This window comes from Falco naumanni, chromosome 2 (genome assembly GCF_017639655.2).
Source record: "Falco naumanni isolate bFalNau1 chromosome 2, bFalNau1.pat, whole genome shotgun sequence".
Taxonomy (NCBI): Eukaryota; Metazoa; Chordata; class Aves; order Falconiformes; family Falconidae; genus Falco; species Falco naumanni.
Genome location: NC_054055.1, coordinates 63,458,011 through 63,473,410, shown reverse-complemented (window position 1 = coordinate 63,473,410; position 15,400 = coordinate 63,458,011). Strand labels below are relative to the sequence as shown.

General features: G+C 37.9%; 1 protein-coding gene across 2 annotated transcripts in view; it reads right to left on the bottom strand.

The window, feature by feature from the left end:
• MYO16 (myosin XVI) overlaps positions 1-15,400 on the bottom strand; it is a 405,668-nt gene that overhangs the window by 201,438 nt on the left and 188,830 nt on the right. For both annotated transcript variants that reach the window (XM_040584517.1, XM_040584516.1), the window contains exons 8-9: positions 5,150-5,225; positions 3,645-3,798 (exon numbers count right to left, since the gene is read on the bottom strand). In XM_040584517.1, the coding sequence (XP_040440451.1) occupies positions 3,645-3,798; positions 5,150-5,225 (230 nt within the window). The remainder of the gene's footprint in view (positions 1-3,644; positions 3,799-5,149; positions 5,226-15,400) is intronic.

The window sequence follows — 15,400 nt, the reverse complement described above, 5'->3', positions numbered from 1 at the left end:
ATGCTGAAGCACAGCAAAGAGCAAGAGGGAAGGAGTGGAAGAAATTGCAACACTACCTTGTGCCACCCATACCTCACTGAAGATATTAAGTGTAAATTGCAGCAATAACAAGGAAGAAAGGAAGAGATGCTCAGAAGGTGAGCTTCAGAAAGGAGGAGGAAAGGTGCTTTCCCTAAGTATATAAATGTTTTATTCTTTTTTTTGGTTTTGTTTCCTGATGTCCAAGTTGGTACTCAAATATTTATACCAACTGACAATAAATTAAATTCAATTCCCAAGCTGAGTCTGTTTTGCCCTGTTCTTTCTATTTTCTTTTTCATCCTGCTGGGTGTGGGGGGGAGCAGCGTTTGAGAGTAAGCAAGGGAACTCAGTGAGTGTCAACTAAGGCCAGCCCAACACAGGTGCCTTCTTAGTCCACTCCTCCTAAATCAGATAGACAAAAGTACTCAGTAGCTCGGTAGAAGAACTAGGAAAAAATACTGCAATACAATTAGTGCTTTACAATAACAGGAATGCACGTGGAATAACCTAATGCTTGACTAAAGGAAACCAGATCTGCTTGGTAAGCTAGCATAATGCAAACATACTGGCTGCTAAACTTTTTTCTACCTGAGTAAAGATACTGACCTTCAATTCATATCTTCGTAGTGTCCTTCCAGAAATACATAGCATAATCTAGAACCAGCCAAACCAGATTTGTTGACAGAGCACATGCTATTCATTATTGTTCATTGGTTTTGAGTTTGCTTTTGAATATTGTTCTCTTCTGAGAGATGGCCACAAAACAATATGGATACAATATAGAGTTGTATGAATTCTTGTAAGACTTATCACCTCAGTTTAAAAATACTCCCTTATGTCAGGAGAGTTGACAGAGAATGGACACAATATAGAATAAAGCAATGGTAAATGTGGGTTATTATTGTGCACTCCTCTTTGCAGCACTAAAACATTTGGTTTGGTACACAAGAATAGCACAGAAATTCACCATCCCAGAATATTACATATTTCTCTATAGACTCCTTTAAAAGAGCACAAAGGATGAAAATCTTAGCTTTCAATATTAGCCATTGAAAAGGTAAAAATTTGGTTGAAATTAGTCATCTAGGCTGGCTCTCTAATAGGCATGGAGGCACCCTCGAGGATAATTCTGTATATCTTAAGAATATGTCTACTATAATTTGGAAGAGTAACCCTCTGTAAAGTTTTGTTTTTCACTGTTGAACAAGCATGCTACTACAGAGCTGAGGTAACTAGCTTTGAAATTACACCTGATTTTCAGGTGAATATAAACTAAGATTAATGGATTTCTAAGCAAAAGGGAACTCTGCAAACAATGTGGTATGGTTCATTCAGAATTTTCCACATTTTCAGTAGTGATAGCAGAGTCATGCATGGGCAAAATTAGATCAGTATTTTTGCCTTCCAAGAGCTCTCCCATCTGAATTGCTGGTGGGCCAGCAAGTTTGCCAATACTGTCCTGCACTGACAGCAGACCTGATAGCTCATTAGTGCAAAGCTCTGGCTTAAGAAGTCTCTAAACCTAAGACTGCTGAAAGTCTCAAGAATGGGCCAAAGCTTACCATATCCCTATAATTGTTCCCTAGGTATTTGCAGTGGACCACTGTCAAAAGTCAGTGAACAGGGCTAAACAGATCTTCGGTTTGACCAAGTACTGTGTTCTCATGTAGGCACCACCAAACTAGCTGCAGTCACACACGGGGACTTAGTTGCCAATAGAAGCTAAAAAGGTTGCTCAGTCCAATTCCACATGTAAATGCATTTTCTTTGTTTTTCCAAAACTTCCAGTGAAGTTCTTCATCTACGGCAGGTTTGTATTATTGTCATATAAACTGTCACTATATAGAAAACTCTCAAAAAGTAGCTTTCATCATCCATTTATTTCAGGAAGGAAAGAGTAGAGAAAGAAGATTTTTCGGGCCACTTCTACTGTGTGCAAGTTATGTGTTCCAGAGGTTCATGGATTTTTCCACCAAAGAACAGTATCTGGTATAATACATGCACCACAGCATAAACTTCTAGAATATAAAGCACATAGAAATGCATCATCTAGATGCAAGAACAATGAAAAAGTTCTCAAAGTCTCTAAAACTTGTAAGAATAACTCTTTTGCTAAGCATCACTACAGAGTTACAGGGCTAACCTACCTTCCACTCCTGGTATTATAACTTTTATCAATGATTACAAACAAAAGTTTTCTTTATGTTTGAGAATATAAAGCCTTAGTTTCCTACTGCAAAATTCAATTATTTTCACTGAAAAGACAGTTGAAGGCCACATAGATTTCAGGAGTATGGCTGAAGTTATTGAAACAGTGGGTTGTACTAGTGGACTGCTTATTTCTTAAGGAATTAACAAGCAGAAGAAATAAGTAGTTCCACAAGCATTACTGTCCTAAACCCAGCTATGTACATTAATAACTACAAATCATGAAGTAGAAACAATATACTGTGTTTAATATCCATGAAATATACAATCTTTACTAAATATAAATATATCCCACAGAATTCTATATTTAACAGATTGTTCATTACATGACAATCGCTCATTTCTTCCAAATTTTAATGTATCCAAATACACTCTGCAGATCATAAATTATAACTATTATGAAACGGAAGCTTATATATCTTCTCTGTCTCTTTATAAGAGGCTTTATTTATTTTTTCTTCTTACATACTCTCAAGCGATTGTTACAGAAAATTAATGAAGGAATTCCATGAGCTTATGCCACCAACATGCTTCAAATATACAGCAACTGCACACTGTTTATAAGACGTGAGCTGTACCTTTTAACATTCTCATGTATCAGAGTATCTGGAAATGAAAATCTCAGAAATCAATGTCTTGCACTACCATAAACCTGCCATTTATGCTTCATACCTGTTTTATGCCTCTTTTCACATACCTCTGACAGCCTTCTCTAAGTTTCACAAGAAAATAAAAAAGATCAATATTTACAATTTAAGACACAAATTGAATCTTCAACTCAATACCAGATTTTAAGTTCACGCTGCTAAATTCTACTTAATTCCATTTTAATTTTAAGTGGTACAAATCTAAGTACAAATTTGTAACTACCTGGAGTTGTATCATTTTATCTGCGATTGCACATACTATTTTCATTTTCAGGACTTGTCACTGCTTCTCTCACAGGCAATGGCAGTTTTACTACACTATTCCCATCTATGTTAGTGAAAATATGTTTGGGTCTACAGTATTAACCCCTAATAATTCTGCTAAGGTAACCCCAGATCATTTTACTGGCAATTATAACAATGTATTTTACTACTCATAGTCTATATTTATAGAATTAAAGTTTACAAAAAGAAATGAGAGATAAAAATGCAAAAGATGATTCAAGAGATTTCCAAAATGAAAAAGTTACTTGGCCCATCAAATTGCGCAGAATCACAGAATGGTTGAGGTTGGAAAGGACCTCTAGAAGGCATCTGGTCCAACCCCTCTGCTCAAGCAGCGACACATAGAGCTGGTTGCTTAGGACCATGTCCAGGTGGGTTTTGAATATCTTCAGATACACACAGACAGGATTCACAGATTGACTAATATAGTTCAAATGATAATCTGGCCTCAGTGCACCACTCTTTAACAACAGAAACACTTACAGTTTATTGGAAATTACGGGCAGATCATGGATGATCTCTTCATATGGCTCTTCTTGAGACAAAGCAGAAACAGCTAAAGGGTCTTTCATTTTTTCCTCCCAAACAATTTCAGCCTTCAGAAGCATTTCCTCAATAAACTCAGAAGCTGCAACATCTAAGAAATTGGAACACCAAGATATCAGACAAAGAAAACAGTGCAGAACAGCTCCTTTAAGTCCAAATCTCTAAATCAGGTTAAGATTAAGCATCTGGATAGATACAATGAAAAGAATTGCTCATATATTGATCATAAAACAATACTTGAAATTACTGGGAAAACAAAAGCAAAGTAAATTCAGTATGGAATTAAGCTGTCATTTACGAAACTTCAAGACCATTCTCACTGTGTAGCAAATTGAAGTATTATTCACAGGACTCCAGGAAAAACAATGCAACCATTTTCAACTCTCTATTTCAATGAAAACATGTCCTTAAATAATTTTCAAACCTTTTACATTTCCACAAACTAGATTGATATATCTTGCACATACAGAAGTGCTGAAATCAGTTGTGTTTGCAGACCAGAAATACAGTTAACTGTCTTAAATATATACTAAATGTGGTTAGCTAGCTGTATTTTTAGATGATCTATTTGGCCTTTTATACAAATACAAACTGGCATGTATCTAACCACAAACAACTTTTCTGAGGTTAAGTGTCATGAAGTTCCAAGTGAATGTATTTGTAGGTGGTACATTACTTGAAGCATAACATGCATTGCTTTATTTTGCAATAGAAGTTTCTCCTCATAACCTAATGGAAAGGTTCTGTTTTCTGCATTACTGGGTTCCTTCTTCATTTTATCCTAACCATAGAAGGCTGAACCGCCATATGTTTCTTTTCAACACTATCTAGCATTACTGACATTAGCTCTGCCTTGATCACTGTGTTAGACCAGTTGATCTGAAGTCCCTTCCAATCTAATATGGTCTATGATTCTATTATCTTCAGAGCCAGTGCTTCAGCTCCCTGTTGCTATCTAGTCTAAGAAGGTGCCTTCTTGTGTGGGAAACAACAGGTATTACACTTCAAAACATGATGGTGAATTTGTTTTCAGTCAACAGCTATGAAGATTCCAGTTCACGAGGCTATGTACTATCATCAGTTGAGACACAGAAAGGAAATTAGTAAGAAATCACCAAGGAAGTGTAAATGCACCTACCACCAAGGCACTGAAGAACTTACAAGGAAGAAACATAGCGAAAAATAAAGAGGGAATGCAATAAGTGGATGGACATGCTATCATTAGATACAACATCCTGCATGATCATGACTAGCAGTTCTCAGCAATACATGAAAAAACATATATACACACAGGCATACGTGTATATAACTCTACATACTGTATAAACTACACGTATACACACATATGTGTCCCTTTGTGTGTATAACTAAGAAAGCAAGAAGGAAAGAAAACAGTGTCACAGTAACTAGTACGTACATAATATACATGGATTTTCACCTACCTGAAGGCTTTTCATTATTGCAGTTAAGAAGATTGGGATTTGCCCAGTGCATCAAAAGTAGCTTCACAAGGCTAGTCTAAAATGGGCAAAAACAGAAGTGTTTGAAATGGCAGAAGCAGGACAGGGGGAGGATGCCTATCATTCAGTTTATTAATTCCTTCCTGCACTAGCTGAAATCATATTGATAAAACCATAGGCAACACCTCCAAAATGCCACCATTTGCAACTACTACACACATTCATATAAATCACAAGAGGCAGAATAAAACACACTTCTTTCATAATTGCTATGATTTCAATGTACCCTCAGCATAACTCCACCCTCCAAGGTCTCCCTCCATCCTTAAACGTGTAAACAAATCCACATCAGTAAGGAAAAAAACTAACCCTCCATCACCACCTGTCATGACTTAGATCACAAATGTTTCTTTATGCCTAAATAATTCAACAACTGTGTACCATCACTGCCAAAGGGGTCTGACTCACAGCCACCATAGAAGTAAATCTGTTCTCTGTAAATAGTAGAAACTGGCACATATATCTAATATTTATCAAATCCATTTAACGTGTTAGTAATGGTCACAATTATAGTACAGTCGAGTAGGGTAGAGTATCATATAATGAAGGAGTCTAAAACATATATTTTAAATTCCTGCAAGAATGCTGCAAGCAACTGTTTTTAGTGAGCTCTTCTATCGCTGAACTGAAGTCTTTAGAGATATTTCTCCATCAAAGGCTGTAGTAATGTCTATCCTGATAAATTAGTTGGTCAGAAAGGACTAAGAAACTGCACAAGGAGCAAGAAATACATTTAGAATGTGAATATAGAGCTCAACTAAATGAGATAACTGTTTGCACTTCTGGATATCTGCTAAAGCAAATAGAATATAATATAAATTTAACCAACAGGGGAGGCCAGGATGAGCACAGGGGAAAATAAGCTGTGCAGAAACGATTCATCAGAGCAGAAGGGAGTTACAGACAAATGAGACCTGAGCTGGAAGGCAGCTAAGGGGAAGGATAGTAATTTTGCATAAAAACATCACTAAATAAATAAATGAATAAACAAAGGCTGAACAGGAAAGAAATCTTTGCAATAAAAATAATAAAATTCAGTACGGTTTCAGTACACAGCAGGCAATTTACTACAAAAGATGATGAAAAAGAGGAATCATTTAAATGCAAAAAAACCCCACCCATGTTTCTAATCACAGAAAAGCAGGAAAATATTGCTGCAAATTTCTATGAAAATTGAAAGATCTTTCTCTCCTCAGCTTTCTAATGCTGGCTTTCCATTCTGGCAGTAACAGCAGAAAATTCGGCAAACTGTGGAAGCAGGGAGGAAGCTGTAACAGGTTTATTTCCAAATCCAATTAGCCCTGCTTTCAACCGAGACCTCAACACATATATATCTGTGTTTTTTCATTATGAAAAAATGGAACGTGCTTAGTCACTGAGCTTACTAAGTCAGCAGCAGTTGCATAATCTTGTTAACAGCCATTCTGAAAAGTGGTAGTGTTTGTATAGAAGGAGGAGGGTTTAAAATGCACTTTCAGTTTAGTAATAATACACAGCTTTTTGGGGTTCACAAAGTTTTGGATTTATGCAGCAAGAAATCCCATGCTCCTATATCAATGCTTCCTGCCGCCAATGAAATATCTCCAACTGGGAATCCTTGACACACATCACCAAGACTAAGGTATTCAGGTCACTGGCAATTTCAATTACCTGCTCTTGGATACACAAAATTGTCTGTGTTAGTTTTAACCTCATTCACTTAGGTTTTAGGAGTATTTTAAAGTTCATTGCTGTATCTTCAGAACTGTGCCTAACAGTAGAAATATTTTTACAATAGTAAAATAGATTCTACTTCAGAAAGTAGAATAATTTCATCAAATTACCAGAGTCTAAAGGTATTTAAATTGCAGTTACAAATAAAGTAGATATGACTATGTTAAGAGAAACTGCAATGCCTAATGAAATATTGTAGACCCTAAAAATGACTATATATATTCTTACTTCCCAGTGATGTCTTTGCCAATTAATATAAATGGGAAAGAAAAAACAATGTGATGATGTAGTGCACAAAACTACTAGTAATGGCAATTACTTAAAACATCTGCTTGCAAAATATGACTTGCCTTGTTTCTCCTCTTATGCCCTTGATTATTTATTCAGTACCTTTTGACAGGACACCAGGAAACCCTTTAGACCTTACTTTTCTGCTTTGAGAACTTATCTTTGAGTACCTTCCTTCATGAAACACACACTTAGTTACCTTTTTTTGGTACAAATAAAGAATGGTGCTCTCTCTATTCTTGGTGTTTTGTCCAAATTATAGTTTGTCTACGTCTCTCTGACATCTCTTACTGGATATCTTGCCCTTTGACAGTTGACAACGCTGCTGCAAAAAAATATTTTCCTATCTTACCCCTTTAATCTGAAAGTCCTACATATAGATTCCCCCCGGGGCTGCTGCTTTTCCCACCAAGCCAGAAACTGCTTGCCTTCATTTTCAAAGGTTTTCATAGACATTCCATGCTTTACCTGTTCCCACTCATTCAGCATTCAGATTCCAGTTCCCACCTCACATCAGTCTGTGACTTTGGCCATCACTAATATGTTTTCAGATAGCTATTTCTGTGTTTTTTCTAAGATACTATAGTAGTAAGGAAGTCTTCAAATTAACTGCAAAGCTCCACTGTAAACCTTCATTCAAGCCTGTTCTGATCTAATGCTTGCCAAGCAGAGAAACAGGTAATGCACTGCCATTCCACCATTCAGGTGTATTGAAAAATGGTTCAGTCTCTGGGCCCAGAGGGTGGTGACCAGTAGCAAGAAGTCTAGGTGGAGGCCAGTAACTAGTGGTGTACCCCAGGGATCAGTGCTGGGTCCTAGTCTGTTATACATCTTCACTAATGATCTGGATGACCTGGTAGATTGTACCCTCAGCAATTTTGCAGATGACACCAAGTGGGAGAAGTGGCTGATATGCCAAAGAATCATGCCGCCATCCAGAGTGTCTTTGACAGGCTGGAGAAATAGGCTGACAGGAACCTCATGAAGTTCCACAAGGGGAAGTGCGAAATCCTGCACCTGAGGAGGAACACCCCCAGGCACCAGCACATGCTGGGGGTTGCCTGGCTGGAAAGGAGCTTTGCAGGAAAGGACCTGCAGGTTCAAGTAGATACCAAGTTGAATGTGAGCAAAAAATGTGCTTTGGCTACAAAGAAAGTAAATGGTATCCCGAGCTGCATTAGGAGGAGTGTTGCCAGTAGGTGGAGGGAGGTGATCCTTCTCCTCTACTTAACGCTGGTGAGTCTGCATCTGGAGTGCTGTGTCCACTTCTGGACACCTCAACACTAAAGAGACATGGAGAGAGTCTAGAAAAAGGCCATTAAGATGATTAGGAGACTGGAGTACCTCACATATGAGGAAAGGCTGCGAGAGCTGGAGTTGTCCAACCTGGAGAAGACAAGGCTCAGGGGAATCTCATCCATGTGGGTATATACCTGAAGGGAGGATGCAAAGAAGACAGAGCCAGGCTCTTTTCAGTGGTGCCCAGTGACAGGACCAGAGACAATGGGCACAAACCGAAATACAGGAGATTCCCTCTGAACATCAGGAAACACTGTTTCACTGTGATGGTGACCTAGCACTGGCACAGGTTGTCCAGAGAGGTGTGAAGTCTCCATCCCTGGAGACATTCAAAAGCTGACTAGACATGGTTCTGGCCAACTTGCTGTAGGTGTCCCTACTTGACCAGACTAGATGACCTCCATGGATCCCTTCCAATCTCAAACATTCTGTGAGTCTGCATAATGTGGTAAAGGTCATCTATGACTTTTGCAGAAAATACCAATTTTTATTTTCCATTAGAATCAATCTGTTAGCAAACTTACAACAGTTTGAATATTTATGGACAAGGGAAATTCTTAATTAAAATATATAAAGAAAGATTATACTAATTATAGCTTTACATAGGCAAAATTAAATAAAAAGGAGGTTTGTACATGTAGAAACTGAGCTTGAGAAACAAAACAGAATGCATGATCAGATATGCAGGCAGGCCACAACAGTTACATCAAAAGAGCTATGTGCTTTTTTTCCAAAACAGCAAGTGGGAAAAAATGCGGCCTGCCTACTGTGAACCTAAGCTTTAGTCCTCAAAGGAAATACTACAAGGAAATAAAGTGCAACTCATACTAATGGGAGAAACACTTATGATCTAAGTAGCTAGAAAAACATGCACAGATGAACAGGGAAAACACTGACTGGACAGGGAAGCGTTGGACTTGAACAGTTCTTTAAACCTAGTGAAACATGAAGTGCAACACTGAAAATAAAAAACTCTAAGAGGCCAAAAGGCAGCATAAATAAATTTACTGCAATAGGCACATTATAAAACCAAATACAATTTCCCCATGCCAAAAAAGGAGCTAAGTTTTACCACACATTAAATGTTAGCTAAGAAAGCCCATTGCTCAGTTTCATAAACCACAGGCTTAGGAGCAGCAGTGTTGGCCAGCTGACAGGCTGTGAGGCCTGCTGCCACAGATAAGTGACTGTAGTGACCGGGTAGGAAATACGGGGCGTGAAGGGGTGAAAGACATTACTCAAGAATCTCCCTACGCACTTGAGGCTGCAAAGGAAGCTCCAAACTGCTCTCAAGCCATGTTAGTTTTACCGTTAGTAAATTAGCTGCAGAGCAGAATCAATGCTCCTGAAAAGCGTCTTTCTCTCCTGTCTGGTCGGGTATTTTCCTCTGCGGCTATGCACAGGATGCTAGATCTGTGCAGCCCCTGCAAAGGATAAGCTGCTGGCTCTGGCTGAGCTTTGAACTCTTATTATCCAAGCCCCAGTGTCACTACCTCAGATTGTGTATTCCCTTTTCTTTACCATTGGAGAGATACCTGCTTTAGTTGTAAATTCAGAAAGCTGGAGGTTTTATGTAAATGTCCTGCTGTGCTATTTTGCACAGCAATGAATATGCATCATCCAATTCCCATGTACCCCCAACAGTAAATTCCTTCAGTCTTTCACTTTTCTTCCCTGTCAAAACCAATGTTTCTCTCCACTCCTCCACTCCTCTCTTTGTGTTTCAACATTGGACATTTCCTACCATCCTGAACTACCTGTTTCACCATCAACTGTTTGTTCATCCCCCTCCCCATCATTTTTTATTCCTCAGGCCCTTTTTCTCTGTTCCCTGTATATGAAACTCACAGCTTTTCACATGTATCTCCCCATCTTGTTTTCTTCTGCTCTTTTATTGATGTTTTACCCTTTTCTTGGGACAATGTTACTTTTCCTTCTTGACATCCAGTCTCTTTGACTAAGGCCTTCCTACTCTCTTGCTGCAATTTCCTTCCACCTGCTTTCACTTCTCAGGTTCCCACTCCATTTTCTCTGGATACGGTCCCCAGCATGCTCTCATCCACAGTGAGACAAAGCCATATAATAGCAGACTAGTGGATCAACAGCCTTAGATCAAAATCAGTATTATTTCAGACCATCAATCTCACACTAGTGTGTGAAACACAGTGAAATTCCCAAGTATTAACACCTAAGGTGTTGATTCACTAAACACTATGAAACCTCTAGGCAGAACACATGAAATACCACTAGTTACACTATTATAATCTGCAGTCTTCACCACTGAGTAAGATGGGCTACAGCTGCACTTAGAAGAACCAGTTTTCAAATGCTTACAAGGCCAAACTTCACTGGGTTGCAACAGTACATGTTTACTTCACTGTATGATTTTTGTTAGGCAGTTTGCTAGGACCGATGCCCATGAGAGCTTGTTATTTTTTTACTTTTTTTAAATTAGGCAGAAAGATACATGAACCAAAAATGAAGCTCTTCTGGGAGCAGGGTGCTACAAAATATATTGCTGAACCCTTGTGAACTCCAACATTTGTACGATTTGAAGACTTTGTATTAAGCAGAAGATTAATTCTGTGGGCTGAGAATATTGCTTCTGTTACCTGTTTGGAAAATTATCAAAACTTAGCCAAGTTTCAAACCTTTGAAAAAATCAGCCACCAGATGCTTACAAGACAGGTTTTTTATTATAGTGGATAAATCAAAGAGCCCACTTTTGCTAGCATGGACCACTGTAGGCCTAAATGTTAGTCTAATCAGTATCAGTGTCTCTGTTTAAACACCCACTTGGATGTTTAAAAGATTTGCAATAAAAATTGTAAATCAGGGAAGTAGTTTCACTTTTTATTATTACTATTATTATTATCATTACTAAGGTTCTGTGATAGAATTGCTGTAATGTCATGCTAGCCATATATTCAGCAGATGGAATAAAATAAGATCAGATAAGTCACAGAGTAAAAAAACCCGATCAGATAAATCATGGAATAATTAAACTGCTTAAAATAACACTGAAGACTATTTAACTAATGGAATGGGGTGATAATAGGTACTTTACTAAGCGAGGGAATTAAGAAGTGAAGGTTAGGAACCTTAAGCTACTAGGGAGTGAAACAAACAAAACAAACCCCAAGAGAGAAGCTCCCAACATTAGGGAGCAAGGTAATTATTAAACTATTAGATTTACTGTGAACTGAGTTCTGAAGATTATATATTTGTTCTTGATTAAATAATAGCACGCCTTAGAAGACTGAGTCTTCCTTAAAGCCAAAGTCTCATATGGAAACCTCTAAATAAGAGCAGTATCATTCAGAGGCTAAATAGCATTTTCTCTGTGATTACAAATCTGAACCACAGTACTGATGTAGACACAGGAAATTATGTCTGAAACTCATTAAAGATCTCCCTTCTTAATGCAATATAGATGAGGAAGATATTTTTCTATTTAAGTGCAGAAAAATGGGGACCATAACCACCTGTGGTTAGCAAAGTGGAACAGATTAGAAAAAGTAGGTTGTGGGAATGAGACTAGCAGCAGGGTAGGAGAGTGGAGGGGAAAAAATAGAACAGAGCATGGATAAAACGCTGGACTTTGGAACTAACAGCATGAAATAAATTGAATGAAAGGGAAGAAGGGAAACATGCAAGGAGCCAGGATGTAGGTAGAGACAGACTAAGCAGAAAAAGAAAATGAAAGAAGAAAGTGACATGGTGAGGAAAAAACACTGAGATTGAACAAGAGAGATTGGGACTGTGAGCAAGTAGGAAAAAAGGGTAAGTACAACAGAAGGGCAGGAAGGTTGGCGTGAAGCCAAAGCAAAGAAAAGAGAAAGCTTGGATGAGAACCAGGGAGAGGAGGAGGGGCAGAAACTGGCTGTGCAAGGAAATTAGGATTGGAATAAGATGCATAAGGAAAGGACATGAAGCCAGTCAAATGAATGGGACAATAAGGCAACAGAATAGACAAGAATGGAACAGACTGGAGTCAATGGGACAAATAAGGTTATGTGTGGGAGGAATGAACTGTAAAGACTGTGTCTGTTCATACACAGAGCCTGGAATGGAACCCAGGTTCCCCAAGTCACCACTACTTTTCTGCAGTCAGCATGTTTAACCTACATGGCCTAAGAGTATGCCTTTTAAATCTCTGGAATATATTGTTCAAATAAAGGACAACGAAATACTGTTTTCAGCTATCTAAGCAAGTGACAAAGGTTGCTTAGAAGTTTTTTCTACAGCTGAAGTAAAGACTTTAACAATCTTTACTTCAAGACTGATAAGCTACTTTTCTATTTTTTAATCCACCAGGAAGCTAAACCAAGAAAAAATAAAATAAATTGGGGAGAAATATCATGTGATCTTGTGATGAAAGGTGCTTATAAGTTATGTTCCTACAAGTTACATATTAATACTACACAGAGGATCATTTTGAGGCACTTCTCAAAGTCTGTGCCTGAACAGTCTTATTAGACTTCTTTTTCATATATGTCTCATATAAAAGAGAAAGTCACTATAGCTGCTATTTCAAGGAAAATGAAATTCATATTGCTTGCTAAGATCCCACAATAATCAGATAAGTATATAGTATAGTCTGTGCACATCTCAGCTTTAAAAACATACATGCAAACACTGCAAATTTTATCACAATTTTGTAAATTGAGGTTGCCCCGGTCTGTATATGAAGTTCAAACTTGTAAATCTATTTTCTTATTATTTGGTATTGTGTGAGTCTAGCTTTTCTTGCCTTACTCTTCTGTACCCACAATTAGCATTTGCATCGTTTTTAGAAACTTTCTGAATATATTGAAAGAAGAATATCACAGGCAGAAATCCCAGAGTGGTCTCTCTGTTTGAAGAAAATGAGTGTCATTTGATCTGAAGGGAAATGCTGCTCTTCTACCTGAGTACAATCACACATGCCAAAGATGAACAAAAAGACTAAAGAAAACAGGGTGAGATATGTCTGTAGAAAACATTCTCTAGAGGATTTTCTGACCACAAATGAAAGATTCCAACTGCTTGACAGGGAAAATATATATTCCCTGAGTATTTTAAATTAATTATTTTTTTTATTTATTTATTTTTAAAATTTATTTATTTATTTATTTATTTATTTTAGTTAATAAATTTTAAAATACTGAACAAGCACCCCCTTTTTTAGGCTCCTCTTATTTGAAAACATTTGTGGAATGTGTTTGCAGAAGTCCAGAAACTGTATTCAAAGGAACTGCTTCAGCAATGATCAAACTTGAATGAGATTAAATATCATTTCCTACAATGAGTTGAGATATCCCATCTGCATTGAAGCATATTGTAATGATGGATGTGAGGTTGGGTTTTTTTTATTATTTTGAGGTCTACATGCACTTACAAGAAAAGAAAATGAATCTACAGTTCATAGCTGAGTCAAATGACTAATGTGTTTTTTGTAATGATGAGCAAATTAGGTCACATAGTAATAAGGTGTGTTCTTTCAGACTTCAGCAAGTAGCACAGAGTCCCTTCTATGGTCTGAAAGAAATGCTGTGTTTGGATGAACTACCTAGATAAAGGTGCATGATTCAGTCCAAGCAAACAAGCCAACCAAATATCTGTTGAGAATATACTTACAGAATAGCAATTTCACACATAAATTTTGAAAGTAACACAGGATGTATATAACATGCTAGGAAACATGAGGTAGGCATCTCACCTCTAAACAATTTTTATTTATTTGGCATATTTCAAATTTATTGATGGGAAGAAAACCTTGCTAGAGTAGGAGTTACTCTTGGAGAGGTACAGTCAGCAGTTCCACAATTCTTTTATCCTTTTTTCTGACATCATGAAACTGCTAAACCTCAAAGCCAGAGGCTAAATCTGTCTCACTAAGTAAGAGAGTGCAACGGAGCAACCTTAAGTGTCTCTTATAATCCACACTACTTAACTGTTAGCTCTGTACCTGACTCTGCTTTGGACCACTTCAACCAGCTCTCTATAAAAAAGACTAATATTCTATAGTGGAAACTATCTCTAAACAATATGAATGTGAGCCAGACTGTTGACTGGTTTAATCCTTAGCCTTCTTTTATTTAGCAATTTAGCAGTTTAGACATAGGCAGCATCCCCTAAGGATGAAATTTTGTGAGAGGTAGTGTTTAAGCTACTGGGGAGTCAGCTCTGACCTGCATGCCTCCGATAGCTGGTTTGAAAGGTGACATTTCTGTGATAAACAACAAAGAAACAGCTTGTGCCTGGGAATTGTGCCAAAGTACCCAAGGCAAATGTCAGAGCTGCAGCCTATTCCCACCATGGGGAGGGGGAGCGTGTGCTCTCCTGATCACAGCAGTCTGGAAGATGTCCAGCAGGGACAACACTACCAATGCCAGATTACTAGCTGTTCACAAAGTGATTGCTGTGCTAAATTCAAATTAGGGGGCCAGCCTGAGAAATACAAGTCACCTTTCCATAGCTGGTATCAGTGCCAGCATGGGGGGCTGTGGAACCCAAGTGACAATGTGTGCCCCACTCTGGCGTGCCCCAATCTGTTGTGCACAGGCAGCAGACACACACACACACATATAGATACAGATATATATACACACACAACAGTACTCCCCATGCTGAATGTGAATGAGACAAGGGAGTTCAAACTGCCATCAATAACAGCACTAAGAATGTATATGTCTAAAAAGGGGCTGTTAAATTTACACAGGCAACCCTGGCATATTCTAATTTCTTGAGGCTAGTTTTGTTGCCCGCATAGTTTATTTTGAAGACGTTTTTGTGTGTCACTGATGGAGTTTTGCATGTGTGTCAAACAGGTGATTGTATTCCATCATTTTATTAAGGAAAAACTATTAAGGTAAGCAACACTGACCTTCA